General features: G+C 40.3%; 1 protein-coding gene across 2 annotated transcripts in view; it reads left to right on the top strand.

The window, feature by feature from the left end:
- Nucleotides 1–24,545, top strand: part of TRPM6 (transient receptor potential cation channel subfamily M member 6) — a 161,112-nt gene that overhangs the window by 96,107 nt on the left and 40,460 nt on the right. For both annotated transcript variants that reach the window (XM_073345124.2, XM_078852883.1), the window contains 10 exons: nt 667–804; nt 2,159–2,439; nt 3,651–3,879; nt 4,045–4,200; nt 7,816–7,956; nt 10,655–10,783; nt 13,535–13,786; nt 16,659–16,833; nt 18,771–18,885; nt 20,358–20,557. In XM_073345124.2, coding sequence (XP_073201225.1) covers nt 667–804; nt 2,159–2,439; nt 3,651–3,879; nt 4,045–4,200; nt 7,816–7,956; nt 10,655–10,783; nt 13,535–13,786; nt 16,659–16,833; nt 18,771–18,885; nt 20,358–20,557 — 1,816 coding nt within the window. The remainder of the gene's footprint in view (nt 1–666; nt 805–2,158; nt 2,440–3,650; nt 3,880–4,044; nt 4,201–7,815; nt 7,957–10,654; nt 10,784–13,534; nt 13,787–16,658; nt 16,834–18,770; nt 18,886–20,357; nt 20,558–24,545) is intronic.

Raw genomic sequence — 24,545 nt, forward strand, 5'->3', positions numbered from 1 at the left:
GAGTAGAACTTTAAGTACAGTAATTCCATAAGCCAAACTCACAATGTATTGCTGTCAGAATTAATGGAAAAGCTCAAACTGGGATGAGGAAACCAGAGGAAAATTATACAACACAATTATAGAATTAAGGGAAAAAATGAAGAGATAGCAACCCAATTGATTTTCTGAAATGGGATATACTATACTTAATCAAAAATATTGGAAGTGCTAGTTGACTTTCTGAATTCAAAACATCAATTTTCTGCAGCCAGAGCACTCATCAAATTTCACAAGTTTAACATGGTTGAGTGGGATCAGTTCTTCAAAAACTAGGAGCTGCAGGAAGTGGTATTAACAATTCAGTAGGGAGTCATCTTCCCTTGGAGTTAATATTGAATAAAGTCCCCAGAGATAATAGAGACGCTTTCTGGTAGAAGGAATGTAAATAGGAGGTCCTGACGACTTGAGGTTCTTACATATCATATGGCAGTTTTTTACAAGAGTAGGGTTATTTTCAACAAGAGTTATGACCAAATTCAAAATAGGGCATTTTTTTGATGTTATAAGTTCCAGAAATTGCACAGTAATTATTAGGCTGGCAGGTAGATCACCAAGATAAATGAGGGCAAATTTCATCCCTAATTTATATTTTTCTCTTTGTGTTTTGTGGGATATCTTTGGAACTAGAGTGTGGTCTCCAGCTTTGCTCAGAGCCTTTCTCATCATTCCCTTTGTCATAATAATCAGATGGGTAGCAGAGTTGAATCTGCTGAAAACACCTTGCATTCTCAGTTCATCAGAACAGAACAGTCTTACAAATACAAGGTACTGTCATTGCTTGCTTATGGTGGGAATATGTTAGGGGTATAATAGACTGAAAAATCAGATCAGTTTGTCAAGAGAGTTATTTCAGACATGCGGGATGCAGGCTGGATGCTTATCATGCTTAACTCTCCGTAAACACCAAAGACATCAAGGTTGTATCATACACAGCTCAAGAAGTACAATTACTGCTATTTTACAACATTGAGGTAAAGCTCCAGTTGTTTCAATGAAACTCATTAATCTCCACCCCCTGGTTGATAGGGGCTTTCATCCCTTGAAATGTAACATTGCCAAAATCTCCTAATATAAGGCACAGATGATAAACCCTCTTATTTGGATGCAGGCATAGGAATTCATTGCCCCAAACCTCTCAGAAACTTTCATGTAAGTGGCAATAATAATCCCCTTGAGAAAAGAGTTGATGATGTAAATTGCAAGCAGATGGCAAAATATTTTCTCTTGAAACTGTGTCAGGTACGGATAACAAAAAGAATCCCATTCTTCTCTCAGATAACTCAGCATAAAACTAGAATTTTCCCCCAGGTCAGATTGGTGGAGTCTCTGGGAGGTTTTTCACCTTCCTCTGCAGCATGGGGCATGGGTCACTTGCTGGTATGAACTAGAGTGGATGGTGGAGTCTCTGTAACTGGAAGTCTTTAAATCATGATTTGAGGATTTCAGTAACTCAGCCAGAGATTATGGGTCTATTACAGGGGTGGGTGAGGTTCTGTGGCCTGCAAAGTGCAGGAAGTCAGACTAGATGATCCTGATGGTCTCTTCTGCCCTTAAAATCTTTGAGTCCGTGGGACTTCATTAACATTACTGAAGGCCAGTTTGTGAACAGCTAGTCATCAGAGCAGTCTCATTGAAGCCAACAGGAATTTCCCCCCTGATTTTAATGTAAGACAGTTCAGGCCGAAACACAGCATACCATAAATACCCAACTTACTGTAAATGTGACACATATATTAAAAATCAAGAGAGCTATCACAGCTCTCTCACTTATATTTGATTTTACTAGTCCATTTTCTTCCATCAGTGTGACATAAGTAGACTGGCGCACTAGTAAAATTAGTTCAATAAAATCAATGGGAGTGGAGGGCACTCCCCGTTTTGCTGGATCAGGATCTAAAAGCTGAGGCACAGGTTCAGAATGTTGAAATCACATTTAATTTCCTCAGTGCATTTTTGCTTTTGTTGATCCAAGCAACTGCTTACATTCATAGTCTGAATGTTATCTTAGCCATTCTTCTAATATCCATCTATATAATGACCGAGGAACAACCAAATTGCTAATGCATTACATGAATTCAGGATGCAGCAACTTGCTCAGATTTTGTCTGCTATTTTACAGGAAAAGTCATCTGCTTTTCATAAGTCTAGGAAGAAGTCAAAAGATGAACTCAGCTTCTTAGAGGACGATGAGTCAGCTGGCTTTATTTACCCGTATAATGACCTCTTGGTTTGGGCAGTGTTAATGAAAAGACAGAAGATGGCAATGTTCTTCTGGCAGCATGGAGAAGAAGCTATGGTCAAGGCAGTCATGGCTTGCAAACTCTACAGAGCAATGGCACGTGAAGCCAAACAGAGCAATATGGTGGATGACACCTCAGAAGAACTGAAGAAGTACTCAGAGTAGGAGTTCTCCCTTCACTACAGTTAATAAAAGTCTACAGTGTTTAGAATAGTTAGACATTGTTCTTTCCATCAGCTAACCTGTAAGATCAGTGGCTGCATATGCTGTGAAATGTACAAGAAGCACTTTTTGCTATCTGCTCAGTTTAATGTACAAAGGACACACACTAAGGCCTTGCCCACATGAGGATTTAAAGGAGTGATGTTGGCATGTATTAGCTAACTAACACCTTTGAAAAGTCTAAAGTAGACAAGGACAGTTGCCTTTAACACCGAGCTAAACTGGTGAAGTTAAAGCCTACACTTCCCTTTAGGCTTTAACTCGAATAGTTTAGCATGAGTTAAGGCCACGTGCCTTGTTTACTTAAGGCTTTTCAAATGTATTAGTACATATGTGTTACTTAACATGTACTAATATCCCACCTTAAATCCTAGTCTATTTAAGGCCTAAAGGAGAAATGTGCTGATACCGTAGCCCAGCACCTCAAAGAGGTTACTTTGCTGAACAGCCCAATCAGTTTTCCTCCCATTTTTAAATTTTAGTTTCATTCTTTGAATATCTGTGAAACATTCAGGATTTAGGGTTTTGTATCATGAAATCAGGAAATGTACAACGGCTCCCTAATCTGATAGTGCACCTTGAAATTTATTGATGTAATGTACTGTACTTTCATAGCCATAATGGAGCAGATTCAGAGCTCAAGGACGAATGATTATCTCTGTTTACATGTAATTATAGGGCTCTGTTCAAAGCAAAGTTTATTCACTGAGGTGCTGAGCATCTTCAGCTCCCATTGAGAGGTGCTTAGGGTCTGACTCAGTCTGAGGCTGCTGATGCAGTTGAGCACAGCACCTGTTTACCATGTTGGCAAGTGCATTACTGAATGAAATAATAGGCTGAACTATATGGCATGTGTGTGAAACCACACAATGAGGCTAATTAAAGATCAGGGTCCAGGAATGTAGAGTAATTCCTGTGGTTAGGAGAAGAGACTTAGATTTACTGCCTGAATTATTTTTCCTCTGGGTGCAGTGCTGAGACTGTGTGAAGAGGTGGGGAAGTTGTAGTTAATACAATTTCATATCTTACCACATGTGAAAGAAGCTTTTGAACTAGAGATGTGATCTCATGATCATTTTCAGTTGTGGTTTTTTCTCCATATTGTAAAATGGTGATTTTTTTTTTCTCTGTGCTGCTCTGTCTGTCCTAGTGAATTTGGGCAGCTTGCTTTAGATGTACTGGATAATGCATTCAAACAGAACGAGCAAATGGCCATGAAGCTACTGACCTCCGAGCTGAAAAATTGGAGCAACTCAACTTGCCTGAAACTGGCTGTGTCAGTGGGGCTGCGGCCCTTTGTGTCTCACACTTGCACACAGATGTTACTAACTGATATGTGGATGGGACGCCTGAAGATGCGGAAGAACTCCTGGTTTAAGGTAAACTCACTGACTTGTGCTGCATCTAAACCTGCAGAGGAAGCTTATGCTGAAGCACGCATTCTCCTTACATGTAGCTAGGTTTTGTCCTGATCTAATGCAGACACACATTAAAGACAGCATGCACGCTGAATGCACCTCCTCAGACTTGTGTTTCTCTTTTAGGTCATTCTAAGTATTCTTCTGCCTCCCACCATCTTGATGCTGGAGTTTAAAAGCAAGGCAGAAATGTCTCATGTGCCGCAGCTCCAGGACTTTCATCAGTTCACATGGCATCACAGTGATCAGAGCCCGTCCACCACTAAAGATGAGTTGTCTCTGGTTAGTTTGGCATCATCTTTAGCATTTATATTTTCACGAAACAGGGATAACATCTGGGTTGGTACTATTCCATTGAAAGCCTTTTGTCTTAAAATGTTACAATGCTTAGAAGACTTAGATTAGAAAGCTTATTACCATCTCCCTTACTTAATGTGAGTAAGATTTCACTCTTCAACTAGTCCCATTGATTAAAATCAGTGGAATTAGTTGTAGTTAAGCTACTACTCATTGTAAGTAAGTTTGGCACAGTCTGATTTTTTATAATCGCCATAACTTGTGCACATCAGTGCCAAATGTCACAGTGAAATCATGGAAATACAGGGCTGGAAGGGACCTCGAGAGCCCATCTAGTCCAGCTGAGGCGGGAACAAATAAACCTAGATAGGTGTATGTCCAACCTGTTCTTAAAAACCTCCAGTGACAGGGATTCCACAACCTCCATTGGAAGCCTAGTCCAGATTTTAGAGTTACAAAGCTTTCAGACTGTGGGGTAGAGGACATAAGGAATGGATGTGAGTTTTGGGGGGACGTATGTTCAGGTGGTTTCAGTTTGGAATTTCTTTTCCAAAGGCTCTTCCCAGTCTTGAGTTGAGCTTGGACATTTTCAGACTTTACCTGCATTGTACAACAAGCTTGGGCCTGTGGTGGGAGGATGCTAGCAGAGAATTGGTGGTTCAACACATTGGAAAGGGGACAATAAATGAAAGGTGCTACCTGGGTAGCTGGTGCAAGAGTGGATGGGATACTCCAGCTAGTAAAAAAGGTGGCAATTTTAAATCAGTCTACCTGGCAGCTGGCCACAGATCTGTCCACAAAAACAATCAATGTGGTACACATTTCCCCCCATCCAGATTACCTCTCCCCACATCAGGACAGGGCTCAGCTGTTGGCAAGTCTGGCAAGATCTGTTCTATCACTTTATAAACAATATATAGTCCTGAAAAGTTAGGAAGGTTTATCTAACTAGTGGATAGGGCACTGTACTGAAACTCCAGAGACATGGGTTCTGTTCTCAGCTTAGGCACACACTTCTTGTGTGGCCTTGGATAAATCGCTCAATTTATCTTGTGTATCACTTCCTCATCTGTAATACTGAGGTAATACCACCCTACCTCACAGTGGTACTGTGAGGATAAAATCCTTTAATGATTATGAGGTGCATGGTTATGGTGTTTACATGGTGATGGTAGCCATATAAGATTTTGATAAATACATGTATGTATGTATGTTTATATATATAGTGTGTGTGTATGTATGTGTGTGTGTATATATATATATCTATATATATTTCACACAGCCAAAAATGTTAGAAGAACATTTTTAAAGTCAAGTGCTCAAAAGTTAGGAAATGCCAGTGTTAAGGTTGCCTGTGCAACCTTCATTTGGTCCTCTTGTGCCTATGCATTATGATACAGGCAGTAATTACATGATCAGTCTCCTCCCACCTACCTACTGGCTCCCAGTCCCCCATTTCCTTCTCTGACTCACAGTCCAAATATCTTTGCCCAGTCAGTCCCAACCACCGTGTACCAATCTACTCCCCATGTCTCTGTCCACAGGCCTGGTTGAATCAGGGAACATCTATCTCCACACTGCCTCAGCCTGAATGACTGACAGCACAGCAGAGACAATTTCTTTGTTGTCAGTTTAGGTGCCCTGACCCAGCACATTTCACAGCAGCCCAAAGCTGCAATTGCAAGGAAATCCCCTAGCTGTTGCATGCCTAGTGTGAACAGAATCTTCTGGGAGTTTTGCTGCTGAAATCTAGGAAGTTTCTCCTGAGCATGTGCTTATAATTTGGCCAAATTTAGGCAGCTTTTCACAGGGATAGTAAAAGGCACATCCCTGACACAAAGACTACCCCCAGTCAAATCTCAAATTCCTACTCCAATGCAAGGGAGTACTAGAGCTCTTGAAAGAAAAGATTACCAGAATTTTTTATCATTGGCAATTTTTTCCCATAGCCTCATTTTTGGAAATGGCTGAACCATTTTGGCTGAAATTTTCCACATATTCCAACCTGAAGCAGATACCTCACATGGAAAATTTCAGCCCAAACTGATTAAGTTAGGCAAAGTTAAAAGCATCTGAAAAGAGGATTTTATAATAGGAAATTATTAAGGCAACCATGCTACCAGCCTCACCGATGATAAATAAAATTAGACAAATGTTTGGGACATTTCTTTCACAATTAACTTTCAATTTGCCTAAAATAAAAGAATTTTTTCCAGAACTTCCTCAGAAGTTGGCAATGCCAATTCTGAAGTGTTTCTCTCTACGAGGCAGAAGAATGTGGATGCACTTGTGCCCTGCAGCGTCTGACTAATAAAGGCAATTCAAAAAGGTCTTTTACTGGTTAGATAACAGCTACGATTCAGTGGTAAGGCCAATTATAATTATGGGCAGCTGGGACCCCTTGCAGGTATGTAAAGGGAACAAAGTAGAATGAATGTTATCTGACTTGAATGAGACAGGAAGGTTTCCTTTCTAGAGAAGCACTGTTGTTAGCTTCATAATTTATCAAGTGTTGAGTGTTCATTCTTTTTCCATAAACTGTAAAGATTAGCTGTGAATTTTCTGGCAGTGAGTTGATATGAACAAATTTAAAAAAACCACAGGAGAGTTCCAGGATATACAGATTCAGTACAAGTGCATTTTTCACACGTGGTTGTAAATTATACTTTAATCTGCTGAAACTAGAAGTTGTATTAGCTCATGGGACAATTTTCTATTCTTCAGTTGGCAGAAGCCATTATTAAGACTTAAAAGAAAATTGTGTGGGCTGGTGGTGGGTAGTAATATATCGAGGGCCAATACCAAGAGCAAATTATGACTTCCCTCCTGTGCCAGCTCATCTGCACTGGTCAGTGGGTGGAGGGCTCTGCACATCTGTTCCTTGGAGGTAATAAAGTGGACACCAACATGCCTATGTGCCCAGACCTGTGTAAGAATGGTGCTGACTCACTCACGCTCCCTGAATCAGGCACATTGTCCAAATCACAACAAATTCCCCAGGTTAATAATTTTGCAATCCTTTAGTTCTTCTCTCTCTATGTATATATTCCAAATTTTCTTAGAACTGTTCTGTGGTGCTCATCACTGTAATATCTGAATGCCTTGTGAACATCAATGGGTTTATAGGTTTCAGAGTAACAGCCGTGTTAGTCTTTATTCGCAAAAAGAAAAGGAGTACACCACATCTTTATCAAGTTGGGAGTTATTACTATCCCAACACATTGGGTAAGTGAGGTACAAAGCGATTTAGGGACTTGCCCAAGGTCACACACGAAGTCTGTGTCAAAGCTGGGAATAGATCCAGATCTCCTGCTTCCCAGTCCAGTGCCATAACCATAAGACCACCTTTTTGAAACTCAAAAAAACCTTGTGTATTTACAGTTAAGTGTAATGCTAAGAATATTATCTGGTATTGCTTCTTGCAAAAGACAGTTGCAACTGCATGTGACTGAGATATGCTAATTGTTTCTGCATATACCACACAGCATTTACTGTAGAGTTGCCTTTCCAAGTTTCCCTGTGTTTCTGTTAATGTGGCTGAATTCTTGTACTCATACAGCATGCTGTCTGATTTTAAAACTCTGTTTCCTTTTGAAAAAGGATTATGATGCAGAAAAGGGACCTGAGAAGCCAGACAAAAGCCAAACCTTTTCCACTGACAGTGCTCACGGAAGCCTTCCGAGGACTAGAAAAGTCTATGAATTCTACAGTGCCCCAATTGTCAAGTTCTGGTTTCATACGGTTGGTCATTGCAATAAGCATAACTAGATATTAATATTGCCTAAAGCATCTATTAAACCTTTAACGGAATATATATATATATATATATAAAAAAATAAAAGAATCACTTCACCTACCACTGAAATGCAGCCGCTCTTTGGGTGGAAGGTGGCTCCTGCCTGTATTTTTCATCCTCACAGTTAATTGTATGTGCAAATCTTAGCTCTGGGTTGGGAGAACCAGCAGGATGAGCTCATAACATTCGTTTGACTTTAGTGGGGTTCTGTGCAGCTGCAGCATTTTGCCTGCACATTGTAAATTTCAGGATTGGAGCCTTTGTGGGTTTTGAATGTGTGCTGCATATAACGTGGAAAAATAGTTTTTACCCTGTCTTCTCTTGAATATTTTGGCAATAAAGCAGAGAGACATTTTTTTTTATTTTTAAAAAGCTGCAGCCAAAGCCGGGACTCTTGCACTAAGGGAGGGGAAAGAGTAAAATGAAGCCCAGTGGGGAGCCACCCCTCCCCAACTCCCTCCTGGACATAGATCTGTGCAGGGGAGACAAACCACCCACACACCTTGGGGGACCCTTCCCCTGACCATGTGGCCTTGGGGGACAACTGCAGAGAGCAGCCATCCAGAAATACCAGCCTGTAGGAACAGAAGCAGCCAAAGCCAAAACCTCTGGACATTCCAGTAAAAACTGTAGCATGTTTCCTGACTTTCTTTGCTCTGTGCCGATTAGCTAGGGTGACCAGATGTCCCATTTTTAAAGGGACAGTCCTGTTTTTGGGGACTTTTTCTTATATAGGCACCTATTACCCCCCACTCCCTGTCCTGTTTTTTCACAGTTCTGGTCACCCTATGATTAGCTGTAATATTATACCAATAAAATAAAAACCAGCAGGATCTTATTAAAGGGGAAAAGGCAAAATACCACATTTATTGTGAATACAGAAAGAATCATAGTAAGCAGTTAGTTATAGCTATAACATTCCATTCAATCTCATATTTATTCACACGTTCAGTCATACACACACACACAGGTTCTGCAAGGTTGTTATCATAGTTACCAGCCTTAGAGTTGCTCATGCCAAGCCACTGGCCAGGTGGCCTGGACATGAGGAGGGAGCAGGGCCTTGTCAGATGCTCATCTGATGCTCCTGGAAGTTGGTTTGCAGAATCAGACCCCAAAGTTCTCACTTTCTAGAGTCCGTTTTCTTCCTATGCCAGTCTATGGGAATTGCTTCATCATGCTGTTGCTGAATCAATCAGCAGATGGCACATTCCTGACAGCTCCGTGCTGCTAGATGTTATCTTGTTCTTTGGTTCTCCCATTCTTGAGGCTGTTGGGTGGATTCCAGTCTGCCCTCCGGGGGTCCTCTGGTTATTTCCACTTGACGCCTTCTTCAGCCGGTGGACACTGGATTCTTAGGCTGGTACCTCCCTGATCATTCAGTTATTATCCACACCAAGCATCCATCCACATACATCCTCTATCTCTATTTTAATCACAATTGTTAATACAACAAAAGGGCGGGGAGTCTCTGGGTGCTGTTTCTGTTGTTACAGAGTATTGCGTTGAAGAACAGATTCTGTCTTAGAATGTACTAACGCAATTAGCAGCTTGCAAGTTTTATACATAGAGGGAGAGAAACAGTACCAAAAACCAAGAGACCTCTTAATGAGTAATACCCTGGAATTTAAACTATGGGGAATCAAACTCATTTGTGATTTTAATACAGAACTTCTTTAATATGATCCAACAGTTTGCACCAACCCTTCTCCTCCCTCACAGGCTATGTCTGCACTTGGGGCTAGTGGCGTGATTCCCAGCCCATGTAGACACAAGTTAGTGTGCTAAAAATATTTGTGGTAGCCATGGTAGCACAGGCAGCGGGCTAGCCACCCTGAGTAAAAACCCATGCATTTGTATGGCAGCTACTCTATTCTCTTTACTGTGCTAGCTCCAATGAGAGCTTGTGTGCATATGCCTTCTCGTTCTCGAGCTGGGAATCGCACTCCCAGCTCCAAGAATAGACGTAGCCACAGTCTCCTCACCTCAGCTTCACTCCACAACTGCCCCATCTCCCCTGCCCTGTCCCCCTCATGTTTTTCCCTTTACTTTTCTTTCAATTTAGCTGATCCCTTCATAACTAACAACCCTCCCCACACCCAAAAATAAAAAAAGAAATGATCTCACAGAACTAACATGACATTTGCTGCCATCACATTGTTCACTCTGCTTTTGTGTTACACCCCTTCCCTCACTGTGCCTGTTTGGTCTATTTAGACAATATCAGCTCATTATTTCCTTGTACTCCCCCATCATTCTGTCTGTATCCATCTGTTGTCTCTTGTCTTATACTAGGATTCTAAGCTTTTTGGAGTAGGGACTATCTTTTTATTCTGTTTGTACAACACCTAAAGTAATGGGGACCTAGTTCATGAGTGGAGTTCCTAGGGGGGACGGTAATACAGATAATGAAAAATAATGATAATAAAGCTCTGGAGGACATTCCCCAGAAGGGCATAGCAATCTGAAGGGCTGACAGGAAATTTTTGGAATCAAGCGCTTGGTAGTGTCCCATTACTTTGACAAAATTTTGTTTAATTATATAGCACACTTGGTTTTCCTCCTGGCTGTGTTTCTGGTGAGTTTCTAATTTCTTTGTCACAGCTACCTATGCATATGAAATGTGTATTATGTGTTCTGCAGATGGCGTACTTGGCATTTCTCATGCTGTTCACTTACACTGTGTTGGTGAAGATGGAACCCAGGCCTAGTGTGCAAGAGTGGCTTGTGATTATCTACATTTTCACTACTGCCATTGAGAAAGTCAGGGAGGTGAGCTCTTCCTTTTCCACTCTCTCTACTCTACAAATCTCTAGAGGACAAATGATAAATAATGACTGTAGATTCTTAAATTCCTTTCCAAAGGTTTACCAGAAGAAATATGCCTGTCCTTTACTTTTCAGCTGTCCTAGTTAATTAAAAACTAGGGACTGTTTTTCCAAGAATAGGTGCCTAAACTTTGCCTCCTAAATCCCTATTTAGGCACCTAAGCCAGTGGGAACAATAGTTTGGCAGGAAACAGTTTTGAAATGTTTCATTTCAATTTTGACCTTTTTTAAAAAAACATCACCTTTAGTATACTTAGCTTAAATTTCAATACAAAAGGTCATTTCAAACTGGAAAATTTGATTTTTTTGTTTAAAAATGTTGCAATGAAACATTTTAATTATTCTGAAACTTAAGAAAAAAACCAAACACCTATCCAGTCATGAGAGTTATCGAAACCAACATTGTTATGTCAACAGTTTTTGTTTTGACAAATTGACATTTTTCGATGAAAACAGTGGTCAAAAAATTCCTGACCAGCTCTAATGGGAACTGGTAGGTGCCCAGCATGTTTGAAAATTAATCCACCTATTTAGATGACTAAATATGGAGGTAAGAGCCTAAATCAAGGCACCCATTTTTGAAAATCTTGGCTTAGGCCACTGGTTCATTGATAATGGAATATGGATTATACCTCTAGGTCACTGCTTTGATTGTGTCATTGACTGGAAGTTATTACCAATTAATAGCTGTTTGGTGATCTATTGTATGTAAAATACTTTGGAGGTCTCCTTCCAGTCTCTGTGGGGAAGAGTCCACATAATAAAAATGAAAGTTGGTTGAAAATTTTCAAAATTTGAAACGAAGATTTTTTATTTTTTTTTACAGATTTTGATTTTTGAAAAAGCTAAGAAAGCATTCAAAAGTAATTGCAATTGACTGATTAAATCAACTGGCCCCTCTGGTGGATGTCTCAGCTTAGAAGCCAAGTTTTGAATGAGCATGTAGTACTTTTTCTGCTAAGGAGGTAGATGAGGAAGCTTGCACTGCAGCTAGCTGTACGGCATTATGTTCTGTGGAAACACTGACACATCTACAAACATACTGTTAGGTGAAAAAACAACCTTACTGAAATTGGATCCTCTAAGCTAAGTACAATCCACACTCCAAAGCTATAGTTGATGTTAGTGACAGAAACAGTGGCGTATTGTCCACATTATTTTATGGGATGAGACAAATAATCCAAAATTCTCTTCATCCAATTATTATAATACCTAAACAAACACACAAACGAACATAAATAAAATAAAAATAAGTACCATAAATATTTTTAATATGATGTTGGAATGCTTTACTTACTGTTAAAAGCGAAATGGATACCTTTAATTTTTTTTACCAATTTGAGACAATTCCTTGTAGTGAAAGTAGGGAATTCTGCTAGAACACCTTTATCTCTCAGAACAGAAGAAACTTTTGAATTGTGACCCCCTGGAAAAAGAGGAAGAGGACATTAAGGCTTTCAAAGGGAAGCCCAAATCTAGGGTAGAAAATGGAGTCTGGAACAGATGTGGAAGCTATATGACTGGATATGAGGTTAAAAATGACAAAAGGACACACAAGTTTTATCTGATTTAAAAAAAAATCACAGTATGAAACACCAAGCATCTCAGAGGTCACAGTTGTGCTATGGCACTTCTTGTTTGTGGGTTCAGGAACATGTTCATCAAGACTATTAAACAGGATATACAGGAGAATATCTTAGTCCATGTTCCAGTTCTGGTCTACTGGAAAATTAACACTGTGTCTTACACATGCAACTGATTGATTCCTCAGGGCCTTGTTATGTTTGACTGTGCAGAAGTGTTTCCTCTAGATTGTATCAAGGAACTGTTACAGCCTTAGGGGCTGATCTTTAAAAATATTCATGTAAGTAACTACTCATGTGAGTAGTCCCACTGAGTTCAGTGGGGTTTCTCAATTACATGAAGTTACTCATATGAGTAAATTTTTGCAGGATCAGGGCCTAACGTTTCAAAATCTCTTTTATTTGCTCCTTATCAGTTTGATCGTCCATAGCAGTGCATAGTTGACCTCAATCGTGCAATGTGTAAAGGTCTTATTTATGGCCTTCCAAGGATTCCACTTCACACATTTGCTTAGTGAAGCTGAAAATCCCTTTGGGGCACCCTTACAGTTCAAGAAGCAAACATTTCAATCTCTACCTTCCCAGTTTCCAACATTCCCTTTTCAGGATTGGCATACAGAGATCTTACTTTGTATTTCAGATCTAAACTAAAACACATTAATTACTTTAATGTCAGAAGGGTTGGGCTGGTATTTTCCATGACTGTGGGGCTTTTGAAAGGGTTTCTGTAGGTCATGATCATTTCTCCTCCAAACAAACCCCATATTTGTTTACAAAAAATACACATGCTTAGCAACTGCATACCACTTGCTCTTTTCTGCTATGGAATATATTACTCAGTGAATGAATTAAGAAGCAGAATTCATTTCTCAATAGAGAGAACTAACCTATTTGGTGTGGCAAGGGGGGTTCTTGAGCACTACGACCATTACTATTTCATTTCAAATTCCAGCAATCATGGAATTGCAGAGCACTGACCTTGTGAACTTTCATTGTAAAAACTTGCCATAAATCAAATATTTCCATGTACCAGTTGATGGTTCAGACAGGGTGAGGGGCTGAAGGGTGAGGGTTTTACTGGCCTCCGTTATTTTTTTTCACTTTCTTTTTAGATATTTATTTCAGAGCCAGGAAAGTTCAGCCAAAAGGTGAAGGTGTGGATTTACGAGTACTGGAACTTCACTGATTCCATAGCTATCATCCTGTTTATGACTGGTTTTGGCTTACGCTGGGCTGATCCTCCTCTTCAAACAGCAGGGAGGCTAATTTACTGCTTGGATATAATATTTTGGTATGCACGGCTCCTCGACTTCTTTGCTGTAAATCAACATGCAGGCCCATATCTGATGATGATTGGGAAAATGGTGAGTATTTGACTGCAGGGTAGCATTTTTGCACTTATGACACCTAATATGATGGATGAGTGAAGTTCAGAAATGGACACAAAATGGAATGGTGGCCAGACTAGTGCTGGGCTAAAAATTCAAAAGTATTTTACCAACAAGTTGTGCCTCTCTTTCTGATCATAAGTTGTCCATGATCGGAGCACAGTTTTTGCTAATTTGTTCATTATTTTAATTTATCCACAGAAGCCATTTTCTCTTGGTTCCTCAGAAAAAGGCTGCATTTTAGCTGAGCTTTCTGATCAACAGTGAGGAAAAAACAAACAAACAAAAATCCTCTCTAACTGTGACAGACAGTGACTTAGTACCTTAGGTAATTCCCCTAGCTCTTGGAAACTGACATGATTATTTTATGTTTAGATTCAAATAATTCTTTGTCTCATGTTTAGCAGGCAAAATTGCCCTGAGATCAAAGTTATTTTTTGCATCAGAATTGAGACTGAACTACTATATGCTCTTGAGAGAGATCTGTGGACTCCTGCTGTAATTTCCCTCAGTTATTGGGCAATGTCTTACTAATATTTTACATTTTGTATCACATAATAATTATAGCACAGTGTTAGAAGGTGAAATTCTTTTCTCTGAGATTCATTGAGGAAGACCTCATGACTGAAATTCACCCTGGTCAGAGGACCAGCTGAAGGCCTATGAACCATTCAAATCCCACTTACGCTCTCTAAGAAGGACTTGAGTGATGGGTAGGCCTCATACTGGCTCTCTGAGGTGGCATGAATTTCACCTCTAGTGGATAATACGGCCAAGCCAATTTATGGAAATAAAACCTGGACTTCCCTCTCCCCAAGAAATGATGATTTTACATAAGAACGCCCATACTGGGTCAGACTAAAGGTCCATCTAGCCCAGTATCCTGTCTTCTGACTGTGGCCAATGCCAGGTGCTCCGGAGGGAATGAACAGAACAGGTAATTATCAAGTGATCCATCCCCTGTTGCCCATTTCCAGCTTCTGGCAGCAGAGGCTAGGGACCCCATCCTGGCTAATAGCCATTGATGGACCTACCCTCCATGAATTTATCTAGTTCTTTTTTTAACCCCTTCACAACATCTTCTGGCAAGGAGTTCCACAGGTTGATTGTGTGCTGTGTGAAGAAATATTTCCTTTTGTTTGTTTTAAATCAGCTGCATATTAATTTCATTTGGTGACTTCTAATTCTTGAATTATGAGAAGGAGTAAATAATACTTCCTTATTTACTTTCTCCAGTCTAGGGTTGTCAATTTTGATTGGCTGTATTCCTGAAGATTTCATCACATGACATAATCTATAATTAAAGATTAATTTTTAATTCCTGGAGACTCCAGGTCAATCCTGGAGGGTTGGCAACTGTATTCTCCATACCAGTCATGATTTTATAGATCTCTAACATATTCTGCCTTAGGTGTCTCTTTTCCAAACTGAAAAGTCCAGTCTTATTAATCTTTCCTCATATGGAAGCAGTTCCAGACCCCTAATCATTTTTTTTGTCCTTTTCTGTACCTTTTCCAATTTCAATATATCTTTTTTGAGATGGTCCGATCACATCTGCGTGCAGTATTCAAGATTTATAGGGAGGCAATATGATATTTTCTGTGTTATTTACTGTCTATCCCTTTCTTAATGATTCCCAACATTATGTTACCTTTTTTGGCGGCTGCCGCATATTGAGTGGATGTTTTCAGGGGACTATCCACAATGACTCCAAGATCTCTTTCTTGAGTGGTAATAGCTCATTTAGACCCCATCATTTTATATGTGTAGTTGGGATTATGTTTTCCAATGTGCATTACTTTGCATTTATCAATATTAAATTTCATCTACCATTTTGTTGCCCCTTCACTCTGTTTTGTGTGATCCCTTTGTAATTCTTCGCAGTCTGCTTTAACTATTTTGAGAAGTTTTGTATCATCTGAAAATTTTGCCACCTCACTGGTTACCCCTTTTTCCAGATCGTTTCTGAATATGTTGAATAGGACTGGTCCCAGTACAGACTCCTGGGGACAGCACTGTTTACCTCTCTTCATTCTGAAAACTGACCATTTATTCCTATCCTTTGTTTACTATCTTTTAACCAGTCACTGTCCATGAGAGGATCTTTCCTCTTATCCCATGACAGCTTATTTTGCTTAAGAGCCTTTGGTGAGAGACCTTGTCAAAGGCTTTCTGAAAATCTAAGTACACTATATCCACAGGATCATACTTGTCAACATGCTTATTGACCCCCCTCAAAAATTCTAGTAAATTAGTGAGGCATGATTTCCCTTTACAAAACCATGTTGACTTTTCCCCAACATCTATGTGTCTAACATCATGTACATCTATGTGTCTAACAATTCTGTTCTTTACTATAAGTTTCAACCAGTTTGCCCGGTACCAAAGTCAGGCCTGTAATTACCAGGATCACCTCTGGAGCCTTTTTAAAAAATTGATGTCACATTAGCTATCCTCCAGTCATCTGGTACAGAAGCTGATTTAAATGATAGGTTATGTACCACAGTTAGTAGTTCTGCAATTTCACATTTTAATTCCTTCAGAACTCTTGGGTGAATACCATCTGGTCCTGGTGATTTATTACTGTTTAGTTTATCACTTTGTTCCAAAACCTCCTCTAATGACACCTCAATCTGGGACAGTTCCTCATATTTGTCACTTAAAAAGAATGGCTCAGGTTTGGGAATCTCCCTCACATCCTCAGCCATGAAGACCGATGCAAGTAGTTCATTTAGTTTTCATATATTATTACTTAAATACATACATGTGAAAGCTCTGATTTGTACTCCCACTCAGAATGAATATCACTATTTTAATACAGCTATCTGTATTTCATTTTTCCATGCAGACAGCAAACATGTTCTATATTGTATTTATGATGGCAATAGTGTTGCTGAGTTTTGGGGTATCACGAAAGGCAATCCTTTCTCCAGAAGAGCCTCCCAGCTGGACTCTTGCACGAGATATTGTGTTCCAACCCTACTGGATGATGTTTGGTGAGGTCTATGCTGCAGAAATCGATGGTAAGTGATCTTGATGGGACTACTAATGTGCTTAAAGTTAAGTATGCGCTTAAGCGCTTTGCTGGATTTGGGCCATACAGTTTGGACCAACAATAAAGTCCATACTTTATTGCCAAGAAGGCCAATGGCATTTTGGGATGTATATGTAGGGGCATTGCCAGTAGATCGAGGGATGTGATCATTCCCCTCTATTAGACATTAGTGAGGCCTCATCTGGAGTACTGTGTCCAGTTTTGGGCCCCACACTATAAGAAGGATGTGGGAAAAATTGGAAAGAGTCCAGTGGAGGGCAACAAAAATGATTAGGGGACTGGAACACATGAGTTATGAGGAGAGGCTGAGGGAACTGGGATTGTTTAGTCTGTGGAAGAGAAGAATGAGGGGGGATTTGATATTTGCTTTCAACTACCTGAAAGGGGGTTCCAAAGAGGATGGATCTAGACTGTTCTCAGTGGTAGCTGGTGACAGAACAAGGAATAATGGTCTCAAGTTGCAGTGGGGGAAGTTTAGGTTGGATATTAGGAAAAACTTTTTCACTAGGAGGGTGGTGAAACACTGGAATGCGTTACTTAGGGAGGTGGTGGAATCTCCTTCCTTTGTGATTTTTAAGGTCAGGCTTGACAAAGCCCTGGCTGGGATGATTTAATTGGGGATGGTCCTGCTTTGAGCAGGGGTTGGACTAGATGACCTCCTGAGGTCCCTTCCAACCCTGATATTCTATGATTCTATGATACTAACTCAAAGCATGTTGGTTTCAGTGTGCATCTAATGTTAACTGGCTATATCGTGCATTATCAGAAAGGAGAATAATCCCTTTAGGTTTCAGAGTAACAGCCGTGTTAGTCTGTATTCGCAAAAAGAAAAGGAGTACTTGTGGCACCTTAGAGACTAACCAATTTATTTGAGCATGAGCTTTCGTGAGCTACAGCTCACTTCATCGGATGCATACCGTGGAAACTGCAGCAGACTTTATATACACACAGAGAATATGAAACAATACCTCCTCCCACCCCACTGTCCTGCTGGTAATAGCTTATCTAAAGTGATCATCAAGTTGGGCCATTTCCAGCACAAATCCAGATTTTCTCACCCTCCACCCCCCCACACAAATTCACTCTCCTGCTGGTGATAGCCCATCCAAAGTGACAACTGAGAGTTGTCACTTTGGATGGGCTATCACCAGCAGGAGAGTGAATTTGTGTGGGGGGAACTGAGAGTTGTCACTTTGGATGGGCTATCACCAGCAGGAGAGTGAATTTGTGTGGGGGGGTGGAGGGTGAGAAAACCACTTGATGATCATGTATATAAAGTCTGCTGCAGTTTCCACGGTATGCATCCGATGAAGTGAGCTGTAGCTCACGAAAGCTCATGCTCAAATAAATTGGTTAGTCTCTAAGGTGCCACAAGTACTCCTTTTCTTTTTGCAAATCCCTTTAGGGTCTTTGTTAAATCAGCTTTAGAGCCTATAAATTTAACCTTGTAAATGAAGTCACAAAGCCCATGACAGAGCACATGGGAGCTAGTGACAAAGCATTTTTCATTCAGGGGATCCTGCTTTGGAATGAATTTCTGGAGGAGATTAAGTCAATCCAAAATCTGACCACCTTGAATAAATACTGCAGAGCCTTTTCACCACAGCAAGAATTACACTCATAACATTGAACCCCCCATCTACCCAAACAGCCCCCCACAAAAATCAGTAAGAAACAAGTGTTTGTTGATTTGTGATTTGAAGAGGTCTAAGATTTTTCTTTAAAACAGAGGGAAAACTCCTCAGTTGGTATAAATTGGCACAGCTCCTCTAAAGTCACTAGGGTTTCCCTGCTTTACACCAGATAAGATCTGTCCTTCTACAGTGAAACACATATTAAATATTAACCTACCATGGCTATGCTGATTTATGTGGTAACTGTGGTTTTCATTTCCTTCCTGTGAAGCTTGTGAAGTAAATGAAGACTGCCCTCCTGGGTCCTTCCTGACACCATTCCTCCAAGCTGTATACCTCTTTGTACAGTACATCATCATGGTCAACTTGCTGATTGCTTTCTTTAAGTAGGTACCAATGATACGTTGTTGCAAAACCAAACCAAACCAGTGGCTATGCTGCCAATATTTCTACAGGAGGCTCCAACAAAAGCCCCCCCCCCCCCATTAGCCTATGATAAACCCCGAACTTCCAGGGTGTATTTGTGCTTGTAGATAGGTGGAGGTTTCTGTCATTTGGTGTAGTCTAATCCACCCTAAATAAAAAATCCTGATCTTAATCATTATTTTTATGAATCATAGGGGGTGAATTTATCTCTGGCAACCTTTGCATCCAGAGATGGAGAGTGCCATCAAAGACAGAGCAATCACACCAATTTCTCTTCCAGTTTGGTGGTGGAATTTTAATAAGAGGCTCCCTGGAGACCCCTCCATTGCACAGTTAGTTTTTTTTATTCTATAGTTTCAATATTTCAGTGGAGAAATTTTTTCAAATCTATTTCCAGCCATAGATTTTAAAAAAAATCAACTTGAAGAAATGCAGTGATTAGACTTCAAGGCAATTGAATGATCAACATCCATCTTTGTTTCCATTCCCAAACAGAAATTCCTGTGCGGAAATTGTGGCAAGGCATGGATTTCTTTTTCATATATAGCTGTGAAATTGCAGTGTGAATTATTTCTATATTTATATCTTCAATAGCAACGATGTGCTAAACCCAACAGTTCTGCAGTTTGGTTTCTTTCTCATGGGAGACAAATATTGGTTATCCTCAGTACAGATTTAGCTGTACATCTAATTATTCTCTCAGAAACAGAACTGGTGTTGTTATGATTCACTTCTGGGTCTTCGAGAGCCAGGTGTGACCGGGAAATTATAAATAGATTGAATTGAAAGCTGTGCCTCAAGACTGAAGGTCGCTTTCCAGAGCATTGGCTGTTGTTGTACAATACACTGTTGGATGTTTTTTCGGTGCCAAGTTTAGCAGTGTCACTGACCCCCAAAGAACCCTTTGCAGGAGAGCCTTTTGAACGGCTGCCTTCTGCTGTAGGGTGTTGGTGGAAGGAGACAGAGAGAGGGAAGTGGAGGAACTAGTACTGAAGAACAATTTCCATTTTGCAGCATTGTTTTGTTACAACCATTTCCCTGGCTGCCAGTCCTGATTCCTACGTTTAATCCAGTTCAGATATTCAGGCAATGTTGAATTCTTGAGACTATTTGACAGGGGAGGAGGGAACTGAAACACTCTGGTTGAGATTTTCAAAGCCACCTCAGTGGGTTTGATGCACAATTCTCTTTAATTTTAATGGGAATTGGATATCTAGATCTGTGAGGCAGCTTTGAAAATGTCAGCCTCTGTGCGTTGTCTGCCTCTACCTGCTGCTGCTTTGTTAAATTAAAGTTGCTAAACTGATTTACCCCATTTTAGGATTGGGTGCTTTGTTTCAATAGTGCAGTGTATCTGGAGACAGGCATCTTGTGTTATTATGTGTTCCTCACATGAACCTCTCTCTTTTTCTCCCCTCTCTCTGTTTTACAGTAATGTTTATTATGATATGAAATCCATCTCAAACAATCTCTGGAAATACCATCGTTACCGCTACATCATGACGTATCACAAGAAGCCATGGCTGCCACCGCCTTTCATCATTCTGAGCCATATTGGCCACCTCATAAGCCACATCTACCACCATCGTCCCTCAAATGAGCTGGATCAAGAGGAAGGCGATGTTGGACTAAGTAAGCAGAGGGCAGGTTTTCCAGGCCTTCTGCTGGGGAGCCTACAGGAATAGGTGATCAGGGATGTTTTGCTAGCCTTCCATCACCTTGTTGGTGGGCTTGATAGTGAAAAGGACACTTGTTGAGGTTTGTACTGTAAGCCCTAATTTGGCTATCAGCCCAGACAAGTAAGGGGTTGTGTCACCTCCAACCCTACAATTCTGGGTGGCTTAAATGCCATGTTGCTCTGCCTCACAGCCCTGATGCTAACAGCCCACATACAAGCATGTAGGTCACACCCTGGCTTCCACCATCCAGTTACTTTGTGCAGAGTGAGCCCAACACCACCCCAGTTCTGAATTTCTGCCATACCCTCTGCTGGTATGACAATTTGCTGAGGTTTCCAGAACTGTGAGTTACAGTGTTACCTGATTTCCCTAAGCAAGTGAGTGTTTTTGCTACTGCTAACATTTGTGGGAACTTGTCAGCAAACTCTTAGGATTCTGCCAGTCCAAACCTTTCCTTTCAGACAACGATCAGTGAACCCCAATTCCCGAATCCCTCAGCGCTGACCAGTCCTCTCCTGGAACATTGACAGACATTACATTTGTTGCTCCTTTAAAGAGACAATATGCTGCAGCTTACTAATTTAATTGGGGTTTGACGAACAGCCTTATTTCAGTCACAGCATTGAAATGGTTTATAGTAAAAGTAAAGCAAGTTTATTTAACAAAAGGACATGGAAGTAAGTGATACCAAATATAAGGAATAAAGATGGACTGGGTTACAAGCAAACAAAAGTAAAAATACACTTATAAGATTAAAAATTAATTTCAGCAAGTTGCAATCTTTGCCTCACCTATATTTGGTTCCCAAAGACTGCAACCCTCTTGGTTGAAGGATGAAATGTTCTGTGGTTTCAAGAGCTCTGGACCCTTGAATCCCTCAAGTGAGAGAGAACTCAAATGTCTTTTTGCCCCATCATATCACCCCAAAGTTCATTGTCTCTGTTTCAAGGGCCAGGAAGGCTTCCTGGTATTCTTTCCTTCCTGTGAATATCCTATCTCCCTGCTGATTCATATGTGTTAGGGTAACCTCTGAGACCTTATCCACTCAGGGGTATGTTGGGATGGCTTCTGAGACCATATCCACTTGGTAGCCCCTGAGACTTTATCGTTTCCCAAGAACTCAGCTCGACTCCAGACTCATTGCTGAGGTTCGTTTATTAGCATACAGTCAAACTATATGGAGCTGATGAGACTCGTGTGGGGATGGGTACAGTGTAGACCACACATAGAGAGTACAAAATTATTAATCAGTTTATATACACATTCTGAAACAAACTGCCACATGTGCCTTCTATTCTACATAGTATCGCATGCTCTGTGACTGGCTCATTAGTTTCTGGGAAGCAATCTCTACCCAGATCATGAGCTGTTCATGCATCGCACATATGCCATCTCTTGCATATTGCTTATTGCCCTACTGTCTCTTTTCTACTAGCTACATATTTTACATATTTACAAGGCTACTGTGAATTCATACTTTGTTCATTGTTGCACTTCCTTGTTCAGAATAAATCTACACTGAACACTTTTTTTTCTTTCATAGATATAACTTTTTCAGTTTAATCATACGTTTTTCTCTTTTTGTTTGTTTTTAAGGTGTATTACTCAGCAGCATATTCCCAGAACCACAATGGTGGCTATAAATTGTATACACATTAACAACAAACTTAATGTCTGCACTATGGTTTGGAGGCTAACCTCCTTTAGGATAGCTCACCATAGGTTACCTGTTTTTGCAATGCTGGTATAATCACCTCACTAATTTGTTTGGATATGAGTTGCATGATGGTTACCAGCTGTTCCAAAGTGCATTCTGCTAAACCCTGATTTTTATTTCTACTATTTCCTGAACCAAATGAATTTCAAGTTGATTACTGTATATACCACATGCAATAGCCTTGCACATATTATTACCCTGATCAGCAGTTCTGGCTGTTAAGCTTTTAAGATCCAGGCTTAAGGGAGGATTCCCAAACTTGGCTATACTTTTAAAACATCCTTTTACCTATATTTCAGTTACATTATTTTAAAAAATGATAGGAGATAATGTTTGTATCACCACAGGAAATTAAGGTGTGAAACAGCACATGGGCCAATTAAAATAACATTCCTCGGGTCCATACTGGAAGTAGTCCCCTTCATCCGCTAAACACTACTGCCATTCCCAGTATACATAGTGTTTATTTCACCAACTTACCAGCATCTCATCTATACTGTGCAATTTGCAGACTGCTGCACCAGAGTGCTGTTCCACACGCCGGCAACTTTGTCCGTAAGACATTACACATGCACATGTAAATATGCCCCAGGTGCAAACAGAAATACAAGTCTGGGGCTTTGCAAATGTAGTCACTGTCAACAATTTAGGGCGAAGGGTAATCTAGTGAATATGGCACTGGACTGAGACTGAGAACTCCTGGGTTCAATACCCAGTTGAGCCACAGACTTCCTGCATGATCTTAAACAAGTTGTTTAATTTCCCATCTGTAATATTGGGATAAAATGTCCCTACTTCACAGGATTGTACCTACATTCATAAATTTAAAAGCTGGACAGGGCCATTATGGTCGTCTAGTTTGACCTCTGGCATAGTACAAGCCTCACCCAGTAAGACAATATTCAGTAAAAATCCATTAATGATTCAGGTCCTAAGATACTATATGATGAGGCCATATAAATACCTAAATAGGCAGAGATGTCCAGTAGTTAATAATGGTCAGGAATCTGTGCCTGATTCTTCAGGGAATGCAATTTCTGACCTATGCACCTGACTTATTGTGCAGTGCTGTACACAGGTGGAGTTTTCCTTCTTGGCTGCTATAGCAAGCAGGCAATGATGAGAAGAAGCATGACATTTGATGATCCCATCTCAGCGTGAGTAAATAAAAGCTGCTTTTCGATTTAAAGGAGCAATAAAATGGAACCATTCAAAAGATTTGGTTATGTAAGTGAACAATATAAGTAACAGGAAATTCCTGCCCAGCTAGTTTCCTGCCCACATCCAAAATATCCTCTTTAAATTAGATACCAATGTTGATGTTATTAGCTCCAGGATGCTCTATTCCATCGTAATGGACAACTTTATGCTTTTTGAAATACAGTGCATTGCAGTATGCATTCTTTATGCTTATAATGGGGTGATCACAAACACATCCCAGGTTATTGCTAATCTGTGCTTGCTGTGCTGAATATGCATTCCTAAAGATATCAGCCATGGTCAGAACTGATAACTGACTCTACATTCAAGATTAACTAGTCAGAGTTTAACCACTTCACTGCTAGTCGTTGTTTCAGCTCCTGTGCTGTGGAAGGAAGCCACATCATTCCTTTGAAGTAGTAATGTTCCTCTGGAATATTTGCATGCCATAAGTGAATATTTGCATGCCATAGCTTGTTTGTAGGGCACAGAAAAGTAAAAGAGCTGTTTAGCTCACTTAAAGTTTCTTTGAATAGAGAGGCTATTGACTTGGCTTCACACATTTTTTCAGAAAAGCAGTTATTTCAGGTATTTGAATTTGCTTACAAAGCCAAAACTATATCCAAAACCGCTTGGCAAGATTTTTCTGCATCAAGTTAAAGTTCTGTAGGTGAGTGTCTACCCAGGACATAGGAAAACAGTGCCACCGAGTGGAAAATGAATGCATATACAAAGGCATGGTGAGTGGAATCAGCCAGGCAAGAGCAGAAAGGTCATGGGAAGGACCTATTAGATTACTGAGTACATTCCACTGCAAAGAAAGATGTAGTACTCCAATAGAGGATGTACCATGTATTACAAAGACACAATAAAATATTTTAACATCAACCTTTGCTAGCCATTACCTCACAGTTTCCACACAGTTACCACAGTGTAGTGGGAAACTATGGTATCTCAAAAAGAAAAGGAGTACTTGTGGCATCGTAGAGACTAACAAATTTATTTGAGCATAAGCTGTCGCTCA

This window comes from Lepidochelys kempii, chromosome 5 (genome assembly GCF_965140285.1).
Source record: "Lepidochelys kempii isolate rLepKem1 chromosome 5, rLepKem1.hap1, whole genome shotgun sequence".
In the NCBI taxonomy this organism is placed as follows: domain Eukaryota; kingdom Metazoa; phylum Chordata; order Testudines; family Cheloniidae; genus Lepidochelys; species Lepidochelys kempii.